Here is a 26,012-nt window from a genome sequence, read left to right as displayed (position 1 = left end):
TAATAATAATATCTTCCTTAACTTTTGGATATTGTTTAAGTTAAGAAATTATTAAACTTAATCTCAATAATTAACGCTTCCCCTATGTTTATTATTTAATTATATCTTACAAAAAAAGATATTCACAAGCATAACATAAAACAATTAATTACATCAAACCAACAATTAATTTTATTTAGATCATTTTTTTTTAAACACAGAAAAAAAATCTTATGTAAAATTCAAAAAATTAAAAACTATGTAAATAGCAGGATGTGACGTTCCTGATGATATATAAAGGCTGTATTCAGTACCAATGTCGCAACCTTACGAAGGCTCTAATAGTACCGTGACTCCGAGCTCCAAGACCTAAGAGTTCAGTTCGCCTCTTGTCCGTCCGTGCGTATTGTCGTGCACCAAGTATTTAATTGTAAGTAATTTTCTTTAAATTTTCTATTGTTTTTCTTAGTTATAAATATATATTTTTAGTGATTTCTATTGTAAAATGTAGTATTGTATTTTATGTGTAGATATCGTGTTAAACCTTTTTCTTTATAATTTTGTAAATATGTAATTAAATAGAAAAGTACTATTCTAGAAAGAATATCATGAGAATTCTCAAGTGTATTAAATTTTAAGGCAATTTAAAGGATTTCATATCCATTTTGTATGTGCTGTCCATATTCAGCTATTCGAACTATTTTAGTGATTCCTTAGATTCCTAGAGTATTCCTTAGATGCTATAAATGAAAAATTATTATTTTTTAATATTTTCTGTTGAAAAATTAAAAATTTCCAACTATAAAGTTAAATTTCTAATTCCAAAAGGTTCAATTTACAGTATGTACGTATATAGGTTCTTATAATGTAGTTATTATATGTTAATTGTATGGCATTACGTCTATAGCTATGTTTCGTAAACAATAGACGCCATTTTTAGGCTTGAACTAAAAGGATAAAACATTTAAATTCATATCATGAACACTTACAAATTTCAACTCTATGCTCTACAAGTACGTGTACAGACTCAAGCGTTCATAAAATATTCCAATTGCTTTAAGTTACTCATTTTTATATAGAAGATAAATGCAAAATTGTATTTTAAATAAATATTAATTCAGTATTTTATAGTTTTTATGTAGATTTTTTATTAATACTTATTTTATTATGAATTACAACGAATAAATAGTTTAATGTTATTGTTTAAAATATTCATAAAATTTGCGTTTATTATATCTGTGAATGAAAACGGTATCTCAAGATCGATCTTAGACTTGAGAGTGGTTTATAAATACTGGCCTAAGTTGACAGAATAAGTTCACACTTTAATCCTTTACTAATTTAAAAAAATTAAACAAACCCGTCGTCGCTTTGCCAAAAAAGGTATTTCTGTTAAATATTAGAGGAAATGGCATAAAAGGAAGTGGCAAAATGATAAGAATATCCTACTAATTTTCTAAATGTAAATGTTTGTGAGGATGGATGTTAGTTTCACTTTAACGCAAAATCTACTGAATCTATTTAGATGAAACTTTAAAGTTATATAGTTTATATATCAAAATATTTAAAAAAACTTTCAGTAACCTTGCAGAGCCATTGACAAGTAAGGCTCTTGCTCTAGCTAAGTTAACGAATTAATATGAATGATCACACGGGGGTGATATAGTCAATATTATGGCTCAAACTCCTCATGTAAATTGCAGATAAAAAAAAATAACTTAAGCAGGCGAAGCCGCATTTGGATCGTCTACTCATAAAATCTAATCTCATAAAATACTCTTAAATAATCCATGTTACCCCACTTAAGCGTGACGTTGAGATCTACAACTCACCATGCAATGCCTCCAAAATTAGGCGGAAACTGGAAAACGGAAGTGCTTTAATCGAATCGAAGTATCTTGACACTAGGTTCTTAAGTTTCCAGCTACTTAGCTATATGTAGGATTTAAAACTAATATTAGGCAATTGGAAACCAAAAATGTGATGCTCTTGATAAATTTTGTTAAATTTGGTCAAATTCTTGGAAAAATCTTTAGACAATTTCCTAATACAAACGAAGCGACTAAAACAAAATATATATAACATTTTTCTACTAAAACTAAACTATTATATAAAAATCTCATTGAAGTGTGAACTAGGTAAGTAAAAGTACTAAAAAGGTATGATAACTGAACTAAATAGCGGAATGTCGTCCAGTTCTACTGCGTAGATTTGCGAAACGTCGATTGCAATACGCTACCTTCCGCTTAAGAAACTCCTTGCTGGTTTAATCAATAGTGGTCATTTGTTTTTCTTTTATTTCGTTTGTACTGAAAATATTTGGTAACACCAGTTAAGTAGCTTAATGGCTTGCTTAATGTGGTTTAAAAGTGAATTGAATAGGTCAATGTGAATTTTGTAAGTCGTTAATAAATAAATAATAGTTGAAAAGAAAAACTAAAAACACGTTTTAGTGAAAAACTTAACTAAAAAATAAGAAATTAAAAAATAAATTTTATTTTCTTAGTTATTTTTTTTACAAAAGCGTGTTTTTTGTTTTTTTTTTATCACATTTTTTTGTAAAAAACCAGTTTCACGCTGTATCCCGCAAACAGCAGGGTAGGCAGAGAGAACCTAGTTTTAAGACGAACGAGTGGTGATCGAACTCACACACGGCCTCACTACGGCCTCAGCAAGAAATAAAAGCTTGTTTATTATAAGCTAAGTTTATTATAAGGTAACCTAGGAACGTAGTGCACTTACTCCGTTCACCATTAAGACACTTCCGTTCCCCATTTTCCCCCAAATTCCTAAGGTATTGCATGTTGAATGTTAGAACTCAACGCCTCGCTTGGCCTCGTTACCAGAGCGAAGAAATAAAAATATAAAATTTTTCATTTCCCGAGTACGAATTCAACTTACATTCATTGCACTCACAATCACTGCCTTTATTACTATAATTATTAACATAAATTAATTTTTTATTTTAGTAAAACAATATGGCATCAGTGGCAACCCTAGTCCAGCCTACGGGCGAGATGTGGAAGAAGATACGCGTAGAGCTAAACGAGGACTTGAACACAAGAGATAGAGATCTGGCCGCTATAAAGGATTGGCTGAAGAAGCAACCACATTTGCCAAATGAATGGGGTTTGTTATTTCTGCTTACTATTCGATGGTATACATTGGTTGTGGATTCGATCCTCAATCGGGGGAGTGATTATTATTTATATTTTCTTAAGAGAGACTCTCAATAAACAGCGGAGAGTGAATTTTTATATATGATTTTGTAAATTATTTCTGTCTTTTTGGGATGCGTAAAGGTGCAAAAAAGTTTTAATTAATTAAATACCTTGAAGAATTATTAAAGTTAATAAGATTGTAATAACGAAAAGTTTTATTTTTTTTGTTTTATATAATGCATATTCATTTCTTCATTACATTTTAGTTTTATGATGAGGTTTCCGTAGTGTAATTTTGCCTAAAAAATCTAAATACTACTTTATATAATCTACTTGCTCGTATAATATGCATAATACTTGTGGTTTTTAACCGATTTCTGTAAGAAAAGGAGGTTATCAATTCGACTGTTTTTTTTTTTTTTATTAACAAACTGCTGGCAAAATTTTTACCTAAGCGTTATTCTAGCATACAAACAAAAAAGATAAATTATATTTAAATAAATATTTGATCTTAAGCAAAAACCGACAATTCAATGTCAAATCTATTAAACTTCTTGAATTTTAATATTTAAACAATAGTATTACGTATATACTACGGAAATTCCAAAAAATGGAAAAAGAAATACAATTGCAATTACTAGTTTGTAAACAATAATTTGGTTTTTCCAGACGACGGTCGCATAATGACATTCCTTCGAGGCTGCAGTTTTTCCTTGGAGAAATGCAAAAGGAAACTGGACATGTACTTCACTATGAGAGCTGCCTGCCCCGAATTCTTCACCAATAGAGACGTCACTAAGCCTGATCTCTCTGAGGTTATTGCCAAAGCGTAAGTAAATACCTTAGTGTGTGTTCGATTTTTGCAATATGTTGACAGAGACGTCGAAATCATCATAATTTGCTGAGGAAATCTATTATTTCATATAAAAACTGTTTGCAACGGATTGACTAGTGCAATAAATTAAATAAATAGTGATTCAGTAAAAAAATTTTGAAGCCTTGTAACTGTAAAGGCTGATTGTAGGTTCGATTCTCAGTCAAGGAAATGAAATATTTGACGGCTTACCACTTGCGGGATACAAAGTGAAGCTCCGAAATTAAATTTTCTTATTTTTTATTTTAATATGTAACGCATATATGTGAATGATTGTTTTTCTGTTTTTTTTTTCTAATATGTTTTTGACAGTAAAAAAACAATATGCTATTGTATTTAAAATTAATTTCATTGTAGACAAGGCGCTCCACTGCCAGGATTGACGTCAAACGGTCGTAGGGTCACAATATGTCGAGGTAATAACACATATAATTTTAGTAACATATTAAATAATAAATATATCTCAGTATTTTTTTAGTTTACGCTATATCCTGCACATAATGGGGTAGGCAGAGGGAACCTGGGAACCCATTTTCTGCCGTATTCTGGAGGCATTGAGTGTTGAGTGTCAAAAATGGAACACCGCGTTTGCCTTGTTACCATACCGAGAAATATTTCATGTCCTCGAATGGGAATCGAATCCACAACCTTTGGCGTTCACAGTTGCACGCTTGTGGGTTCGCCACGACTCGCCTCATCTCAGTCATTTTACATGAGTAGAAATAAGTTTTCTACTCATGTTTATTTATATTAAAAAAAAATCTTAAAATATGCTTTAAGAACTTATCACACGTTGATCATAGCTTGGAAATTGGTTTTATATGTTTATTAAAATCACAAAAAACACAATCATAAAGAACTTTACTGCCTCTACTTAGACTTACTTATATCTTATGTCATACAAAAAAAATATTTTTGTTATTTCGCAATAGCAATATTTTTTTAAGAGGCCAGCCGTGGCACAGAAGCATTAGGCGTGACTGTAATACGGCTGGTTATGGGTTTAATTCCCACTTGAGGAAATTAAGCATTTATTTTTTATGTATTTTCATTTTGTCGTTCTGGTGTCGAGGCAAAGCGCAGTATCGAAGACGAGAGACGAGATTCCTCCATAATTCGGCCGAAAATGGGTAATGGAGTGGCTTAAAACTAGGTTCCCTCCACCTTAAAACTAGGTTCCCGTCACCCTGCTATGTGCGGGATACAGAGTGAAGCTGATTTAAAAAAGACAAAAAATCTGATTCTACTTACTATAAAAACAGTAGATACACTAGTAAATATCAGTATCGCGTGCTTATTCACCGCGAATCATTACAAGAAAATGACTTAACGAGACTTAAATATATGCTTAATGGAATATAAGGTGTATAATTTTTTTTATTTCCAATGAAACCTAAGTTTTAAGTTAATTAAATCTTTTTAATAATTAGTGATTTTTTTATTACATTAAATATACATATATTTATTTAGTCTTATATTGTGTAGCTAGCATTTAACTAGACCTTAGAGATTACAAGCACGACAATGATGGGTTCGATCCCCAATCGGAGAAATGTTAATATTTTCATTTCTACCTGCTATCTCAGGCGGCGTTGACTTTCACTCGTCTATACGTTGTTTTTTTCTTATTTTTAAACTTACCGCACATAGCAGAGTAGGTACAGGGAACCTGGGAACCTACTGTTAAAACACTAAAATCAGAAGTTATCACTTCAAATATTAATCAATCATTCTTTACATCCCAGGACTCGACAAAGACATAGATGCTGACCGTCTGAACAACATTTTGAAGATAGCATTAATGATTGGGGACGTTCGTCTGAAAGAGGAATTGGAAGGAGTTGGAGGTGATATATACGTTTTAGATGCATCAGTGGTCACACCTGCCCATTTAGCTAAAATATCGCCATCAACTATAAAGAAATTTTTAATATGTGTACAGGTTAGTTATATTAATGAAAATGTTTATATAATATGAAATCTTCTGAAATGTCGAACAGATTTTGATGTGATTTTCAGTAATTTAAAGTAGTAAATTTTTCATATTTATGAACCAATTGGAATACTAAAGTTTACTGTTATAGAAAACATTGAAAAGTCAAAAATTCGATCAATTTTTAACAAAGAAATTAATTTATTTATTTCTAAAATTTGAATCACCTTTTTTAGCTTTTGTACATTTATCACAAATTATAGATATTTCAAGTTTGTTACTATTAAAAAATTATAGATTTATCTAATTTATTCTAATGTATTTCAGGAAGCGTATCCTATTAAGTTAAAAGAAATACACATTGTGAACACGTCGCCAGTGGTCGAGAGCCTCATAAATTTTATCAAGCCATTCCTCAAGGATAAGATAAAGAATAGAGTGAGTATTTTAAAAAAAACTGATTTACCCGTAAAATTTAAATACAAATACAGCTTTAGGCTAAATCCCGTCTATAGAAGAGTAGAAGGGAGGGAAGGGAGGCAAGGGAAAACAGTTAGTTTTCAAGCAATGCTAAACTCGTATTGACCTGACCAGATATACAAATATTTTATACTAGCGGCCCGCTCGCAGTTTCACCCGCGTGAACTATGTTATTATTAATTTCTGTCTCCATGACTACGTCCTAGTGACGTCTATGTACAATTTGAGACTCCTAGCATTTGTAGTAACGAAGTTTCATACAAACTTTCAACCCCAAAAACAAACCCTTAGAAGTCGAATATTGCAAATTCCCGTCTCAGCGAGCACCTACGTCCTATAAGTAACTCCTGTGCAAAATTTGAGATTCCTAGCACATGTAGTTTCTGAGATTTCGTGATGAGTGAGTGACCTTTCGATTTTATATATATAGATTATAACTTAAACGTAATAAATAATTATAAATGATTCAGCTTCAACGTTATTAATTTAATAATAGACATTTATTTATATGTACAATTCTAAATGCTTTGACGTTTGAAATATTATAGAAACTATTTATTATCATAATTGTTGGCTGAAACGTCACAAAGAAATAGACAGGTTAATAATATGAAAGAAGGTAAAAAGTACACTGTGGCAACTGTGGAACCTAAATTAAGACACTTCGTTCCCATTACGGTACCTCCGTTCCCCACTAACCGCCGAATTCTCGAATCATTGTGTGTTGAGTGGCGAAACTCAACGCCGCGCTTTTTCTCGTTACCCAGAGCCAGGAATTGAAAATATTAAATATTTCATTCCTACAAGTGAGAATCGAATCCACAATCGTTGTGTTTAAAATAGCATGCTTCTGCCCCTGCGCCGCGATGGCCTCTTTTTTCTTCCTTATTTTGTACTAACAACTACAAACGATTGGAGTAAAAAAAATGGTTTTTTTTTATCACCTTATACTATTTAAATATTGGTTACCAGGAAATCATAATGGAAGAGGTGGTTTAATTTCTTTGTACAAATATTAAAAAAAGGTACGCTTTATATGAAATTATAAAAAAGCGCTACGACAAAACCTTATTTCATCACTGTATCCCGCACACCGAATCATTTTATACTAGGATTTCATAATAGAGCAGGTGGTTTTAAATTATTTCTGTACAGCCTTGCCAACATGATTGACTTTTAATATTAAATAGATTGGAAGATACTATGAAAAATCTTCCTGAGTCACCGTATCCCGCACATTGAATCGTTGAATACTAGGCTAACATAATAGAATAGGTAGTGTTATTTGTCCATACGTACAGTATTCCTATAGAAAATGTTCTTAGTAGGCATGGGCGTTATCGTTTTTTTTCGATAACGGTTATGTAACCGATATATGGTTTTCATAACGATATCAAAAACGGTTTTCAGATATCGATATTGATAATACAGTTTACAAACGTTAAATCATTTTTAACGATATAAAATGAAGGCAAATTGACATTAAACGCTGGTTGCGTTTTTTAAAAGTATTATGAATATAAAATAAATCACCAAGTATACAGAGAGATGAGAGACTTTACGCGACATTTTTAAGAAAAAAATTATGTCTATATACACTAATATATTTAAGCTATACACTAACACTAATTAACTTTAAACTATATAGAAATTGTTGTTAAAAAAAAGTATATACACACACTGAAATGCACAATTTTTAAGGAAACCTCGTCCGCAATACGTATCGCAAAGGACTAAATACAATACTAAACTATTTCTAAAATATTAAAAATTTGAAAATAAATTTCAAATAAGCATTTGTCACTTAAAAACAAATGTTTAGAATTTAAAAGTCGAATCCACTCAAGTGTGAAAATAATATGAATATTTTAACCAAATTTCAACCTTATTCCCATTATATAGAAGTTCTTTTTTGTAACGTAAAGTAATAATATCTTATAGATGCAAGTTATCGGATATTCGCTTCATTTCTTTTACACTCGTGAGAAACATATAGTTAGAAAGAGAGGTAGTTACTTAGTTCGTGTTATGCGAAGTTTTCGTTTTTACGTTTTCCTTGCGATAGTTGCTGTGTGTGATTTTAAGTTTTAATACGCATCTGATAGTAGACAAGTTTCTATGATAACGGTTTTTTAGAAACAGATATCGATATGGTATGGTTTCGGCATCGTATCGGTTACAAGTTACGTTTTGTTATATCGAACTCATCCCTAGTTCTTAGGGTCAATAAATCTATACTTTTATTATTTAATAAGAGCAGGACAAACCTTTTCTACCATCGTATCCTACACACCGAGACGTTAAGTAGCAGGATAGCATATCTGTACACGTGGTTTGGAGTTATGTTTCTCTTCGTACAGTATTCCTAGCATTGGATTTCTAAAGTTAACAGCGCATATAATATATTGATTAACCTTTTTTTATCACCGTATCCCACACTTAAAAACAAATGATACTAGAGCATCATAACTGTAGAAGAGGTTTATAATATCCATCTACGTACAGACCCCCCAACGTAAAGCTTCATGAGAGAATTCAGCAATATTGATTTAATTTATTCACTTTGGATGACGAAATTTTGGTAATTATTTGATACCGTCATCAGTAGCGGAACTGTTCCGAAAGATTGGAGCAGGAGCGTGGTTGTGCTGTTCTTCAAAAAGGGCGATAGAGCTCTTTTGAAGAACTACAGGCCGATCTCGCTTTTGAGTCACATCTATAAGCTTTTTTCAAGGGTTCTCACTAATCGTATGGCGCGCAGACCAGACGACTTCCAGCCTCCCGAACAAGCCGGTTTCCGAAAAGGTGACAGTACCATGGACCACATACATACACTCATCCAGAGGATGTCCTGACTAATATCTGTCCGATATTTGGTTGTGGGCATACGGGTACGCGACCCCGGATCCTCGAGCCGCCACTCTTACATCCTCATCCAGTCCGTAAGAATGGTGTCCTAACTCCCCCCCTTCCCCTCCCCCTTTCCTTAGCTCCCTCTTTTACCTATCCTACCTCTTCTATTTTCCTCTCCCCTCGGTTTTCCCCACAAAGGGGTTTTGGAGGTCAAACGGCAGTCGCTCCAATTAAAAACCGCCAATCGCCACTTAAATGGACCGACAAAACAATAGACTGGGTACGGCTAGGGCGTCGCCGCAAAACGACGCGCAGGCACATCGCCCTACACCTGCGACAAGTGGGCAAGGGCTACCGTGTCATGTACGGGCACGGCTAAAGACGCTAGTACCCAGAAGGAAACTCCGCTTTGCAACGTGGAATATTGGCTCTCTGACCGGACGATGCAGGGAACTCGCAGATGTACTCATGAGACGTCGGGTCCAGTGTGCCTTCCTCCAGGAAACACGCTGGAAGGGCAATAAGTCCCGTAACATCGGACAGGGTTACCGGCTTATATACACTGGGTCACCTTCGGGTAGAAACGGTGTAGCGGTAGTGCTTTCTGAAGAGCTTCAGAATGGGCTCCTTGAAGTTGACCGTCGCTCCGACCGCTTGATGCGAGTGAGGGTACTGATTGAGGGAGTTATCACAAACTTAATCAGTGCCTATGCTCCCCAGGCGGGATGTAGCGCGGCCGAAAAGGAGACATTCTGGGAGCAGTATGAAGGGGTGCTACTTGCTGTGCCGTGTACCGAAGTGGTCTTAGTTGGGGGGGACTTGAACGTCGCACGTCGGTAGGGCTGCTGAGCCGTATGAACGTGTTCACGGGGGTTTTGGGCACGGTCTTCGCAATGCAGAGGGAGAAAACATTCTGAGAACCTGTATTGCGTCTGATCTGGCCGTCGTGAATACGTGCTTCCAAAAGAATTCTCAGCACCTTATCACGTATAAGTGCGGGTCCCACTCAACTCAAATAGACTACTTATTGACCAGACGGTGTCATATGGGCAGGGTAACTAACTGTAAGGTCATTCCAGGCGAAAGCCTAACGGCCCAACATCGTCTTCTTGTCATGGACTTTAACGTCACTCCGAAGAAGAAAGTAGCCGAGAAACGTAGGCCTCGGATCAAGTGGTGGTTGCTGAATGGACCGATGCAGACCTACTTCCTGGTAGAGATGAAAAGTCATAATCTTTCGACTCACACCGAGACTGCTCAGGATGCTTGGGATCGGACTCAGTCGGCAATCATTGCGGCAGGCAGGCGAGTTCTTGGCGTTTCTAGGGGAGGACGTGTCATCGACAAGGAGATATGGTGGTGGAATGACGAGGTCCTGGAGGTGACTCGTGAAAAGAAGGCTGCCTTTAAGAAGTGGCAGGAATCCAACTCTCCTGAAGACAGACTGGAGTACACAGTAGCTAAACGTGCCAGTAAAAGAGCTGTAGCCAGAGCCCGCAGTGAGAGTTTGTCACCATTGTATGATAAACTTGAAACTGTGGAGTGGCAGAAGCTCATTTACAAACTGGCACGTTCCCGGGATAAAGTGACGCAAAATATCGCAAAATGTCTTTGCGTCAGAGATTCCCAGGGCACGCTGCTCTGTAATCATGACTCTGTGAAGGAGAGGTGGAGAAGCTACTTCCAGGAGTTGCTGAATACTCAGCACCCATGCAGTCTTCATCACGACCCACCGCCTAACCTCGGACTTATTGCCCCAATAACCCTTGACGAAACACGTAATTGCCTTCGACGCATGAAGAACGGAAAAGCGGTGGGACCTGACGACATTCCGATCGAAGCGTGGAAATCGTTGGGCTCTCTTGGTGTGCTCATGCTTACTGACCTTTTTAACCATATCTTGAACACTGGTAAGATGCCGCATCAGTGGCGGCTTAGCTTTATTACCCCTGTTTACAAGGGAAGGGGCAGTGTGCAAGATTGTGGTAGTTATAAGGGCATTAAGCTTATGAGTCATACCATGAAGCTCTTCGAGCGCATGATCGACCTCAGGCTCCGCCGAGAGTGTACTGTCTCTGAGTCTCAATATGGATTTCAGCCAGGATCGGGCACCATGGACGCCATTATCGCCCTCAGAACTTTGATGGAGGCATACAGGGAAAAAAGGAGAGCTCTGCATGTGGCCTTTTTAGATCTGCAGAAGGCCTTTGACTGTCTGCCTCGTCAGTGTATCTGGTGGGCATTGCGATCCAAAGGGATCCCTGAGGCCTATATTGAGATTATCAGGGGCATGTACCACGATTCCGCTTCTATGGTTAGGACTGCTGTTGGCGACACTAGACCCTTCCCGATTACAGTGGGGGTTCACCAGGGCTCGGCTCTTAGTCCGTTCTTATTCAATGTAGTGCTCGATACTGTCTCGGCTCACATCCAGGACCAGCCTCCATGGCTGATGATGTATGCCGACGACATAGCACTCATTGCCGAGAACCGACTGACGCTGGAGCGTAAAGTGAACCTCTGGAAGGGTACGTTTGAGAACGGCGGTCTTAAACTAAATGTGTCGAAGACAGAGTACATGGCCTGCGGGAGCCGGGACTCGAGCACCATCCTTATAGGTCCTGAGCCAGCCGTTAAGTCGGAGAAGTTCAGGTACCTTGGATCTGGTCTGTGGTGGTCTTGGTGTGGTCTGCGACCGCAGAATACCGCCCAAGCTCAAGGGGCTGATATACAAGAGCATCGTCCGACCGGTTCTTTTATACGGCAGCGAATGTTGGCCGGCACTATCTCGGCACACTCAGGAGCTTCACGTCACGGAAATGAAGATGCTGAGGTGGATGTGCGGCGTAACGCGGTCTGACCGCATACGCAACACATTCATTCGAGGTAGTCTTGGGGTCCGTGACGTAGCGGATAAGCTCCAAGAGCGTCGCTTGAGATGGTTTGGCCACGTTAAGCGCCGGCCTAAGAACTATGTCGGACGCAAGTGCCTTGCTATACCAGTTCCTGGGGCGCGACCTCCCGGACGCCCAAGGAAACGCTTTTTGGATGTCGTGATGCAGGACATGAGAGCCAATGGTCTAACCACCGAGGACGCAAAAGATCGTGCAAAGAGGAGTAGGTTAAGTAGGAAGCCAGACCCTGGTAATAGCTGGGATTAATGCCAGGAAGAAGAAGAAGGACCACATACATACACTGCGACAGGTCATACAGAAGACCGAGGAGTACAATCTGCCGCTATGTATTGCGTATGTGGACTATGAGAAAGCCTTCGATTCTATCGAGACCTGGGCGGTGCTAGAGTCTCTCCAACGATGCCAGATTGACTATCGATACATCGAGGTATTGAAGTGTGTATACAAAGCCGCGACCATGTCAGTCCGTGTCGACGATGGAAAAACAGCGCCTATTTCACTGCAGCGCGGAGTGCGACAGGGGGATGTAATATCCCCGAAACTGTTCAATGCTGCATTGGAAGACGTGTTTAAGCTGATTGAGTGGAAGAGGCATGGTATTAACATCAACGGCGAACACTTAACACACCTTCGATTTGCCGATGATATAGTAATCTTGGCAGAGTCGCTGGAGGAACTAAGTACTATGCTAGGGGACCTCCATAGCGCCTCACAACGGGTGGGTTTAAGGATGAACATGGACAAGACAAAAATTATGTCTAATGTCCATGTTACACCCATGCCAGTCGTTTTTGAAGGCGTACCTCTGGAAGTTGTTGACGAGTACATTTACCTGGGACAAGTGATCCGAATGGGTAAGTCCAACTTTCAGAGAGAGGTTACTCGTAGAATCCAACTCGGCTGGGCAGCGTTTTTGAAACTACAAAATATCTTCTCGTCTAGTATCCCTTAGTGCCTGAAGACAAAAACTTTCAACCAGTGTGTGTTGCCAGTGTTAACATATGGCGCTGATACGTGGTCCTTCACTGCAAGCCTTATCCACAGGCTCAAAGTGGCTCAGCGAGCGATGGAGAGGGCTATGGATGACGAAATTTTGGTCATCACCGTATCCCCCAACTCAAAACATTGGATACTAGGAGATTATGACTTACGAAGAAGTTTAATTAGCATCGTCATACAGTTTTCCCAATTGACAAGTTAGTTATATTAAATAACATAGGCGCACTAAGGTTTGTTGGCGACAAACTTTATATCATCTCCGTATCCCTCAATTCGAAACATTGAATACTAGGACATCATATCTGAATAAGTGGTTCAAAATCCATGAACTCGCTCAAATTAACGAATAGTATAGGAGGCACCTGTAAATTTTAAAGTCTTTTATATAATATGAACCTATGCAATATTTATTTTTAATTAATTTTCGTTGTACATTAGAAATATTATTATACTTGCGCTTTAAAAAAAGAATAATTATTTAAGATAAAGATGAGAAGATTTAAAACAATTACAATAAAGACTAAAACAATCTTTCAATTAGAATTACTACAGCAAATCTACTGAAAGAAATATACACAAAAATCATAATAGCAATGTTTTATAATGTTGATTTTAAGGTTTACGTAGAGAGGAGAAAAGGGAAATGATTCTTGTTACAAAATCTCAGAAACTTTTTTACACAAGGTTATTTCAGCCAGACCTTAGACTATACTGTTTTACGTCACTCTCCATAGTACCGCCCCAAGGTGGAGTCTCAGAAGTATTCCTGATCTAGTGCATTCGCCATTAAAATACGTTATAATACTACAGACACAATATGTAGATAAGAGAAAAATAAAAAAAAAATATTTAAGCAGGAAGAAAAGTGAGATTTAGGAATAGAATATAGAGAAAAAGGCTTTTTGTAGGATGCTGAGAGGGAAGATGATCAGAATTTGAACTAACAATAGTAAGTTTCTTACATATTTGCTGACAATATCATAAACAATGGACAGACAGCATCACTTGTTAATAATAAATAATTGTTTTATAGGTAAAGTTTTAATATGTATCTATTATAATAAGGTGTTTTATCCGACTTCAGCAAGGCCCAAACGAAGAGTTATGTATTTAACGCGTATGTATGTGTTGGATTTGTTTTGATAGCGCGAGTGTAAATGGATATATTAAGAAGCTAGCTTAGGCTATTGTTTTGTTTATATTTCACTGGTTTAAAATTACATATAACATTGTCTCATTATATAATATTTAAATAACTTATACAAATATGAATTACCAACATAACTCCGAGGCGGCCGCGGCGCAACGGCTCAAAGGTGTGACTGTAACGCGACGGTTGTGGGTTCGATCCCCACTCGAGGAAGTGAAATATTTATTTACGTTTATATTTGCATTTCTTCTCTCTGGTGTCGACTCAACACGCAATGCCTCCAGAATTCGACAGAAAGTGGGAAACGGAGTGTCTTAACACTAGGTTCCCTCTGTCTACCCTGCAGCGTGAAACTGATAAAAAAATCCGATAATAAAATATGTTTAATTAACATTATTCTCATTAAAACAAGCGTTATTATTTTATTTTTAAAGTTTATGAAACTATCAATTACCAACTACTTAGACCTACTTATCTATCTATCTATCTATCTATTTGTTAATATATTATAAAAGTTTGTTCATACTAATCAAAAACAAAAGCCTATATATATATATGGCTCTTGTACTATGTATATATTGTATTCACTGCTTTATACTCCTAACCAAAACATCATATACCAAGATAGTAGGAACTAGCAAAAGGTTACATTTATCTATCATATAAATAAAAAAGTATGTATTTTTTTGCTTATTTACATACAAAATACCATTTTTTCCTTATTCGAAAGAAATTCATGAATTTATTATTTATTCCTGCATTTTCCAAAACCAAAGAAAACAAAATGTTAAAAACAATACTGTAATTTTCTTTGTTTCTAAGAATATTTATAGAGAGATCAATCTATTTACATTTATTTATATGTGATTTAAAAAAGTCTAGATTACATTTTTTATATCTAAAGCTATAGAGTATGGCGGAACTTAACGCCGGCCACTCTTTGCCTCGTAACCAGAGCGAGGATATGAAAATTGAAAATGAACATTTAATTTCGCCAAGCGGAAATCGAACTCACGGACTATTTGTTACATTTACAATAAATAACACACCTTTGCCTTAGAACATGCCTCCAGTAAATAAAATGGATAAAAAATCGCCGGGTCTCCTTCTCCTCTTTACTCCCGCAAAGAAAACATCACCTACCAGGGCGACATATTCATATGAGAGTTTTAACGGCACATGCGCATTATGGTTTAGTTTCTTTATTTATTTTATGTATGTGATAATAATAATAAGAAAATCGATAGACATAATACCAGGCGAGCATAATTCGTTAGAAAATTCGTTTTAAAATTTTCGTCTACAGTTCTATGTACAATTCTTACCAATATAAAGAAAAGTACTGACTCACTGACGAAACCTCTTTGCATCGCCGTATCCCGCACATCGAAACGTTGGATACCAGGCGATCATAACACAAGAGGCAGTTTAAAGTCTTATTATTATTCACGCTTAAACTTCTACTTAATTAAATATAAGTGTTTTCTTTCAAGAATTTTTTTTTGTCATCGTTACTAAATATTTCAATATCAGTCAACGAACAAATTAAAACAGTCAGTCATGTATTATTTTTTTATTGATGACCAACTTTTATAATCTCCATATCCTCCAAATCAAAACATTGAATACGAGGACAAAGCAAGATATAACAGGATAGGCAGAGGGAAACCCAGGCTCCCAGGAGCCTAATGTCAAGGCACTCCCTTCCCATTAAGACACGACTGTTTCTCATATTCTACTTAATAATGCTCCCACTCCCTTTTAATTATAATTATACAAACACGGGAACGCGGGGAATCCCCAGTCTCGACTATGACTCGTAACGTTCCCAGTAGGGATGTCAGATTAATGAAAAAGAATCGATTAAATAAAATAATAATATTTATTAATCAATGTTAATAAAAATAATAATAATAATAATCTATTGGTTGTTAGCAAGCAGCAAACATTGTATCATCACCGTAACCCCCAACACAAAACATCGAGTACCAGGAGATCATAACATACGAAGTAGTTCAATTTGCATTTCCATACAGCTCTCCCAACCGACAATTTTATTTAAGAATATTTATTTGATGCATACATGCACTATGTTTTATTTATTATATTAGGAATTATTAATTTATTTTATTTCCATTTTATTTTACTATGTTAGTGTTAAGTTGATTCGTTCTCATTAAGACATTTCCGTTCCCCCGTTTACGCCACATTTTAGAATGATTGCGTGTTATGTGGCGGAACTCAACGTCGCGGTCTATTTCGTTACCAGAGCGAGGAAATGAAAATAAAACTATGTAATTTTCTCGAGTGTGGATTCTACCCACGACCTGTCATATTTACAATCGACGATTGGTACTAGTTAGTTAGTGAAATAAGAACAAAAAAATCACGAAAATTTAATTAAATCTCCTTCTCCTCTTTACTCCCGTGATGAAAACATCAGCTACCAGGGCATCATATTCATAAGAGAGATTTATTTAGCACACGCGCATAATACTTAATTTATTTATTTATGCAAAGTATGACAAAGATAGACGCAGGCTGCAATCAATACAAATAGTACCAGGCTAACATGAGTTGTATAGAATCGTAAACATATCGGCCATTTTGATTTTTCATTTAGCTCCACCCCTTGAAATGAAAAATCTCCATCAACGGACTGTGTTGTAATAAGCACATAAATTATGAAATATAATAAACTAGTGGGCCCGGACGCGGCTACGCCCGCGAAAATATAAGCCTAAATAACTAAAATAAGTTAAAAAATAATAATAAGTGGAGATTTATTATTAGAAAAAATATCTGAGTAACCGAAATGAACAAACAAAAGAAGTAAAAGTACCTAAAGTTTGCCGTGTGCGCGTCCTAAACATTTCTCTATATTAAATAATTATTAATTTTTGCGAACAATATTAAATAAAATCCCAAATGATTTAAATTACGATATTTTAAGTGTATAACATCGGTATGGATAACCAAACTGAGATAAATTAATTATAAGAAGCAAATAATTACATAAAAATCTGCCCGTTCGTGTCGATCATACTATACCACTCGTAGGCTAGGTCATTTGGAATAAGTGACATCTTAATTATTTATTAGATAAGGATGAATATCAAATTATAGAAATCATATAATTTTTGTTAATGTATACAAATTTATATCGGCGCGCGCCATGTATGTATTAAGCAAACTCACTTTGGGTGACGTTTTCTTAAAACAACAAACTTTGCAAGCCGTTGCTTAGCAACGCGTAGCGACGATTGTTATTACCATTGCGGAATAAATTCCTTGTCAAATTAATTATTTTAATATATTGGTATATATCGAAAATATTACAAATATGAGAAAAAAAAAGTATCCTATGTTCATCCCGGGTCCCTCAAGTATCTCTATATGAGTAATAATAATAATAATAAAGCCTTTTATTTTCCTATAAACATAAAATTCTACACATTTCACAAAAGTAAACATCTTACAAAAATAAATAAAATTTACAGTAAAATTTACTACATACATATTAAATTGGAAATACAATTTTCACATGTTATTATTATTTATTTATTTATTTATTAGTTTCTTTTTTCTTTTTCTTTATATATATACATGTAATTTTTTTTTTTTTTTTTTTTTTTTTTTTTTTTTTTTTTTTTTTTTTTTAAATTTTATTTATTTTAATTATATATAAGCTTAAATTATAGGAACCTCTTGGTGAGTATAGGCCTCCTCCATTTTTCTCCATGTTTTTCTATCCTGTGCTAGTCTTATCCAGTTTTTCCCTGCAATGGACACTATGTCATCTGCCCATCGTTTTTGTGGCCTGCCCACTTTTCTTTTTCCTTGTGGGCCGATCCATTTAGTGGTTTTGAGAGTCCATCGCTGGTCAGTGGATCTCGCGACATGGCCAGCCCAGCCCCATTTTAGTTTTAGTGTTTTGTACAGTGCATCGGTCACTTTTGTCTTTTTTCTTATTTCATCGCTTTTGACCTTTTGGATTTTTCTTAGGTGTAACATGCTTCTTTCCATTGCTCGCTGGCAGGTTTTTATCTTATTCTTTATTGTGTTTGTTACTGTCCACGTTTGGGAGCCATAGGTCAAGCAGGGGAGAATACAAGTGTCCATTATGATTTTTTTCATATTTAATTCATAGTTGCCTTTTAGTATTTCCTTATGAGCCCAGTACTTGTTCCAGGTGCACGTGATTCTTCTGTTGACCTCGTCTTCGTTATTTGTTTTAAGAAATGACACTTGCTTTCCTAAGTATAAATACTGCTCTACGTACTCCAGTTCGACCCCTTCTAGCGATATTTTACTTTTTGATCCATTAGCCATTATTTTTGTTTTGCTGAGGTTCATACTCAATCCCACTAGTTTGCTCTCTTTGTTTAGTTGTGATATCATATTTTCTAGTTTCCTGGGAGTCTCAGCGAAGATTGCGATGTCGTCAGCAAATCTCAAATGGGTAAGGCGTTCGTTACTGATAGGGATGCCGTCAGATGCCCAGTTCAGTTTAGAAAAAACGTCCTGCAGAACAGCTATGAACAGTTTTGGAGATAATGGGTCGCCCTGCCTTACACCTCGAGCTATTCTGATCTTCTCGCCTCGAGTTTCTAGTTTAACTCTGCTCACGCTATTCAGGTAGATGTTTTTTATAGTTTTTATTATTCTTAGGTCTATATTACAGTTGTGTAAAGCTTCCCAGATAGAGCTATGATAGAGACTGTCAAAGGCTTTTGTATAATCGATGAAACCTATATACAAATTCTTGTTAAATTCTAAGTGTTTCTCCATTATTTGTTCCAGCGTATGGATATGATCTATAGTCGAGAATCCAGGGCGGAATCCTGCTTGTTCTACTGGTTGCTTTCTGTCAATTATTGAGCTAATTTTGCTTAGAATTGTAGATGTAAATAACTTGTACACACTTGATAGTAGGCTAATCGGGCGGTAGTTAGTGATTTCCAGAGGGTCCCCTTTTTTGTATATTAGTATTATGTCTGAATTCAGCCATTGCTCCGGTATCATGCCTGTTTTTAGTACCAAGTTAAATATGCAAGTGAGTGGTCCGGTGAGGAATTTGGCTCCTTCAATTAATACATCACTCTTTAAGCCATCGGGTCCTGGGCTCTTCTCTCGTTTCAACTTTTTAATGTTATCTAAGACATCTTGTTCCGTTATAATAGTCGTTTCTTCGATGTTGGTTTGTAAGCTATTTGAGTGTAACTCTGTGAGCGTGGTTATGTTTTGTGGCTCATGCGAATATAGAGCTCTGTAAAATTTTGTGGCGCAGGATATTAAGTCTTTTCTTGATCTTGTTTCTTTTTGTTCGTTCTTAAAGCCCTTAATCCAGTCTGTATGAGTAATTAGTTGCTTGTAGGCTCTTTTTGCGCTTCTATAGCGTGTTATGCTATTTTCTATTGTCCTCTGCCTGTGCTGCTTGTAATCGTTTCTTATTGACTTGTTGGCTTGTTTGTAAAGGTTTGATAACTTTTTTTCATCTTGCGTGATTTGTTTTTAGTTTTTATAAGTTCAGTGCGCCGTTGGATCAAAGCTTTAGTTGTTTCACTGAAAAAATAGCAAGTATGTTCGTTTTTCTTGTCGGCATTATCTGATTTTAAGCTGTTTCTTAAGTATAGTTCGAATTTATTGTAGGTTTTTTGTATGTCATTTTCGTCGAAGTTGGCCAGGTCTGTAATGTTCGATTCTAATTTGTGTAGGTATACTTTTATTTCTTCTTGTGATTTCAGTGACGACATTGAATTTCGATAGTTTCTTCTACACTTTTTCGGACTTTTTAAGTTTAATGTTGCTCTAACTATTCTATGGTCTGATGGGAAATCTACATTGCTTAGAACCTCTATGTTTGCAATATTCTGAGGGTTATTAGATGTAATAAAATCTAGTTCATTTTTTGTTTTTTCATCTGGCGAAATCCATGTCCATTTCCGATTGTCTTTCTTTTTAAAATGAGTGTTCATGATGGATAGTTTATATTCAAGAGCATATTGTATTAGCCTTTCTCCTCTTTTATTTCTTTTTCCGTATCCGAATTTACCCATGATAAGGCTTTCGTTTCTTTTCGGCATTCCTATTTTGGCATTGAAATCACCTATTACCATAATGTTGTCGTGACTTTTTAGTAAACTGTGAGCTTCTTGTAGCGTATGATAGAATTTTTCTAAGTCTTCGTCATCTGAGTCTGCGGTCGGTGCGTGAACTTGAATAATTGATAGATTTGTATCCCCGAACTTCAGCTGAATGAGTGCGACCCTTTCCGATAGGCCGCAAAAGTTAATGATGTTTTTCTTATATTCTTTTCTGATGAGAAATCCTACCCCATATTGACCCGGTGTTTCCCCTATATAACATAGTACATGTGTATTGTATTCTTCTATTTTGCATCCTGTTCTTCTTATTTCCGCTAGGCCAAGTATGTCTATGTTTACGTTCCGTATAGCATGCATGAGTTCCATGTACTTTTCAGTGTTAGAGAGTGTTCTGACGTTGTATGTTGCAATTTTTAAATTATTATTTTTATTTTTGGGATTTTTCATTTTTTGTTTTGGAGTATTTGGAGGGTTTTGGTCTTTATCTTCCTCGGTGACCAGCCGTCTTGGAAGATGAGTTTTGTTTCTTAAATATATTCCTTTAGGTTTTGTATTCGTATGTGAGGAGGGCATTGGTTGCTATAGGTTGTGTTTATTGTGGCTATCGTTATCTTGTTTGTGTATATTGTTGACATTTTTGTTAACTAGGAAGTTCAGAATTCCTGGTTTTAGAGCTCCTTCCGAGATACTGTTTGATCTGCGTGCTACTGCGTTAGACTGATGGCCTTGTTGTATTTTGTTCTTCTTTAAAGGTTTTGTATTGTTACTGGTATCACTTAATTTTTGAGGTATAGGTTCAGCTGAATTTGAACGTGACCTTTTATTGTTTGGTTTGAGTATAATTAATTTATCGTATTTTATTACTGCTCTATTGCCTTTTTCGCGTTCTTGAATTGCTTGATTGTTTAGTTCCCTCCTTTTTTCTAGTATATGTTTTGGATAGTCGTCATTTATATAAAACGAAGTATTTTTCAAAAGCCTTTTCTGTTTAAAAATATTAATTTTTATGCCGAGAGTTGAGAAAGTTGCAATCAATGGGCGCGGCTTGTCTCCTTTTCTTCCCACTCTTTTTATCGCTTCAAGGTCTCTGTTTTCTAAATTTGTGGAGAGATGATCGCTTATAAATTTAATTAAGTTGTTTTCTAAGTCGACATATGATGTTTCCTTCTCCTCTATACCAAAGAAGACAATATTCCTTTGCCGTGCTTGTCTTTCTATAAATTGAATTCTTCTTTCTTGGTTTTCCACTCTTGCATTCAAGACTTGGTATTTTTCTTCCCAAATCGCGAATTTCTCATCAAGGATTTTGTTTAAATTAAGTGATATTTGCTCCGTTACATTTTCACCGCTTTTTCTTATCTCAATTTCTTGTTGATTTAGTTCTTTTTGTATATTAAGTAGTGCATTCATGATATCTTCCATGGCTCTAATTGATTCAAGTGGTGCCCTCTTGTATCGATATCCGTATTACTTCGACGCTTAATATGGATTAATGGGTTTTTGGTGAACAAAAATTTAAATACGGCCTCTAGTGACGAGTTGCTGTACTTGTATGGTCAACAATTAGTCTAATTAGAGTTAGCTTTTTCTGTTTGATCACAGATGGCGCTGATTGGTCCGACCGTTATTGATATCTTCGTTTTGAATATTTGATATTATGTATATTTTATCTTTTCAGTAAATAATTGTTTTCCACTGGTTATTACACCTTAAGTGTATTATTACTGACCTTCTGTTACCAGTGTTGATGCTATTTAATCCTCAGATTTTTGTAATCCTTTGTTTTTCAAATGTGGTAGAAGCCCAAATATTTTGCAAGTTTTTTCTTACAGTTCATGGATTTCCGATTCACAAACACTAATCCTGGCGTTTCTCACTTTTATTCACAATAACACACAGTCTTTATTACGTTTTATTAGTTAATACTATTTTTAATTTGCAAGATAACATTGGGACGATGTCACTAGTTGCACGGTAGCGCCCTCTCTCTATATGAGTATTTTATCAAAATTAAATTATCGATTTGGCCCTGATTGCGTAAAAGACAGACAGACAGACAGACAGACAGACAGACAGACAGACAGACACAGACAGAGTTACTTTCGAATTTATAATATAGGTATGGATAGTATTAATTTAATCGATGTTATAGTAATATAGCTTCAATAAGACCGCACACAGCAGGGTAGGCAGAGGGAACCTAGTGTTAAAACACTCCGTTCCCCACCAATCAACTTATGTTGGTAAATTCTAAGATTAAATAAGAAATTGTTTACAATACCATTTACCTGTAGCACTACGTAAAACGTGTTTAACTTAAAAAAAACAATATCTGTTAATACACATTTAAGTATAATGATATTATGAAATTTAATTTAATTTTATATAATTTTCTCAACAATAATTGTTCCTCTTTTCAGATCTTCATTCACTCAAATATGAACACGTTACACCAGCACGTACCTAAGGACATGCTGCCACAAGAGTACGGCGGTAATGGATGCTCCCTAGATGAAGTCAATCGTGAGTATAAATAAATTTTTAATTATAACTTACCAAACTGAATTCAACCGAAAAAAAATTACAACCTTGAAAAATGGAAATAATTTAAATGTTCCTCGAGTGGGGATAAAACACTTAACCATCGCCTTTACAGCCAGGCTGCTGTGAGAACCATAACAGCAGCTATATCTGTAGCAGCAACATACCATATATAAAAAAGAAATAAAAAACTTGAAAATAAAAAATTATATTGTCACGCTGCATCCCGCTTATAGCATGATAGGCAAAGGGCCTAGTGTTATGACACTCCGTCGTTCCGTTGCTTTATAGTGTCGACCAACTGCTTAAGTCTACCCAGGTCTTATAGTTCCTCTGTAGGACCAACTAAACAGTTACCTAGAACCGTAACCGTAACGTAGAACCTTATTCTATCTAAAAAAAGTTGTTTTTTTTTTAATTTACAGAAGGATGGATGAAGAAGTTAGCAGGTTATGCAGATTGGTTCAAAGAGCAGGAAAATGTTAAGGCAAACGAATCGCTTAGACCTGGAAAACCAACCAACTATGACGAGCTATTTGGCATTGATGGCTCATTTAGACAGCTATCTATTGATTAATTTAAATATAAATATTATATTATGTACATAAACCTCTCAAATCTAATTCACAAACTAGAAATTACGCATACTTTAAAATCTTAAAAATTATAAAATTTTGTCAATTATTTCTATAATATTTTTTTAAATTACCTACTTAAAACAAGTAAATTAGTTGATAACATTAAAAATGATTCTAGTTTCTAATAAAAATAAATATCATTATTGTGTCATAATATTATGCATATATTTATGAATATTATTATTTCATAAATATATACTTTTATTACATAAGAGAAATAAGTGATCATATAGTATATTTTATTATTGTATACATTTTACATACATTATTAGTTTATAGCAATTAAAATTGTGAAGCGCCTACTAAGTAAATAATAGCAATTTAACTTAACTATATATAAGCATATTTTATTTTTTTTTAAATAAATCTTTTGTTTGTTTTATAATATTTCCATAACAAAAGTTGCTCAAAACTAAACATTTCCATTATATAGATATAATTATTAATATAAAAACGTAATTTTAAGCAATAAAATAATAAACAAATTATATTAGTTTTATTTTGCTTATCGCAGATCTATTTATTTACAACTAGCGGTCCGCTTGCGGCTTCGCCCGCATGAATTACATAATTTTTTATTAACTAATCTAAATTACTTATTCTAATGAATTTAATTTTTAAAAAATATCTTTATAATGAAAACTAAAGTTACTAAAGAAAAACTAAATTAAATGGTGAATTATTTGTATGAAAACAAATATGATAAAATATATAACTCGAGGTTTACCTTTTCAGTAATTAATATTGTATACTATTTTATGGTTAGTTTATGTAAATAACTGTAAACACTAAAGTAATAAGTTTTTTAAAGTTTAGTACTTCCTATATTTTTTAATATGCATATTCTAAGAATACTATATAATTTTTCCACTAACTTTAAATAAGTTGACAATAATAATAATTCTTTATTTCACAGATAGAAAAAGTAAATAAAAAATATAGTTAATTCAAAGATACTCTAAGGTCTTGTCACTAAAAGCAAACCAATTTCTTACAGGCAACCATAAAAAAAATCGAGAAATTTACTTTTAAAAGAGTACAGAAAGGTGCAAAAAGTATTGCTATAGAAATAAATTAATCTATTTTTTTTTCACTAACCTGTACTGTCCCATTGCTGGGCAAAGGCCTCCCTCCTCTTCTTCCACTCTGGCCTATTTCGCGCTATTGAGCACCAGTCAGGCTTGTAATGGTCCATCTCGTCTCGCCATCTCCGTTTCGGTCTGCCAATTCGTAAAATCACAAAAATCGCTGACGTGGGTATGAAAGCCGCTATGCCGCATGCCTGAAGAGTCTTAGGCGAAATCTTCTGCCACCTGGATTCCGAACTCTAAAAGAAGAATTGGCAGACCAAATTAATATATAATAAATAGAAAAGAACACAATAATTTCATACATAAATACATACACACATACAGACTTCAGATAACTTAAGCGTAAACGGAAAAAAAATATCGTCGGTACAATCTTCCGTACCTTGAATCTTCTTAGGATACCGATTTATGTATATGAGCAATTATTTTTTTTATATCAACAATTTATCAATAATTACATTTTTTAATAAATTTCATATAAATGAATACTTTATTTATCTATTTTATTTTCTTTTTATGAAATAATGTCTAGAAAATACTTTATTGCAGCAAGTCCACGCTTTGAATGTACCTATCAATATTTAAAACTACCTTCCATAAAAAATAAATAATACTAACATCAGAACGCAACCAATTCAGCGGCAATAACAGTATTTATTTGGAAATGTGATAATTCTGGATTCATGGGAATTATTGTTTTTAACATTTTTCATTTCCTCTCTGATAGACGAGGCGCAGCGTTAAGTTCCGCTACTCAACTCGTAACTTCAGGGGTCTTAAATGTTAATTTAGCACTAAATCTACATTTCACTCTATTGGAGTCCACTCTGACCCTGAACTCGTTATATTGCACATGGTTAATATCTGGTCAAGGTTAGACATATGTATAGATTACTTAACTAACAGATTAATATTTATATTTATTATTATATTGAAAACTTTTCTTAAAGCCTTGGAAAAATAATTCTAAATTAATGATTTAGGGATGACTCGGAGATTGCATTTGAAAGAGACTTCTATTCACTGGGTAGATCAATTATAAACCTTCACTCTTTAAATCGCTTTATTATGAACACTTTCTACTTAGCACTGACACTTAAACACTTAGCACTTAAACTATCACTTAATAACGTTTGTTTAGAGCTTGCTGGCAGTATTACAACGTCGGGAAGACTGTGCTCATTTCTGTTTTTGGGGTGTTTTTGTAGGTTACAATTTCCCTCCAAAACTAAGCTTACCGGATGTATCTCATATTCATAATTCACAATAAAAATAGTTTCAGTGCTGCCAT

General features: G+C 35.0%; 2 protein-coding genes across 2 annotated transcripts; one reads left to right on the top strand and one right to left on the bottom strand.

Annotated features, from left to right (window-relative positions):
• Nucleotides 1-280: 280 nt before the first annotated feature.
• On the top strand, nucleotides 281-24,116 carry LOC146540637 (alpha-tocopherol transfer protein-like). Its single transcript, XM_085197796.1, has 8 exons — nucleotides 281-409; nucleotides 2,949-3,108; nucleotides 3,810-3,969; nucleotides 4,372-4,430; nucleotides 5,760-5,956; nucleotides 6,275-6,385; nucleotides 22,872-22,974; nucleotides 23,418-24,116. The coding sequence occupies exons 2-8, from the start codon at nucleotides 2,958-2,960 to the stop codon at nucleotides 23,567-23,569; spliced, it is 933 nt and encodes a 310-aa protein (XP_085053922.1). The 5' UTR covers nucleotides 281-409; nucleotides 2,949-2,957; the 3' UTR covers nucleotides 23,570-24,116.
• LOC146540638 (uncharacterized) lies at nucleotides 19,660-21,873 on the bottom strand. Its single transcript, XM_085197809.1, has one exon. It carries the CDS (start codon nucleotides 21,871-21,873, stop codon nucleotides 21,031-21,033), a length of 843 nt encoding a protein of 280 aa, XP_085053935.1. The 3' UTR covers nucleotides 19,660-21,030.
• Nucleotides 24,117-26,012: the final 1,896 nt, after the last annotated feature.

Source organism: Heliconius melpomene, chromosome 2 (assembly GCF_056956725.1).
Source record: "Heliconius melpomene rosina isolate 202511_hmr_F chromosome 2, ASM5695672v1, whole genome shotgun sequence".
Taxonomy (NCBI): Eukaryota; Metazoa; Arthropoda; class Insecta; order Lepidoptera; family Nymphalidae; genus Heliconius; species Heliconius melpomene.
This window is presented reverse-complemented; position numbering and strand designations above follow the sequence as displayed.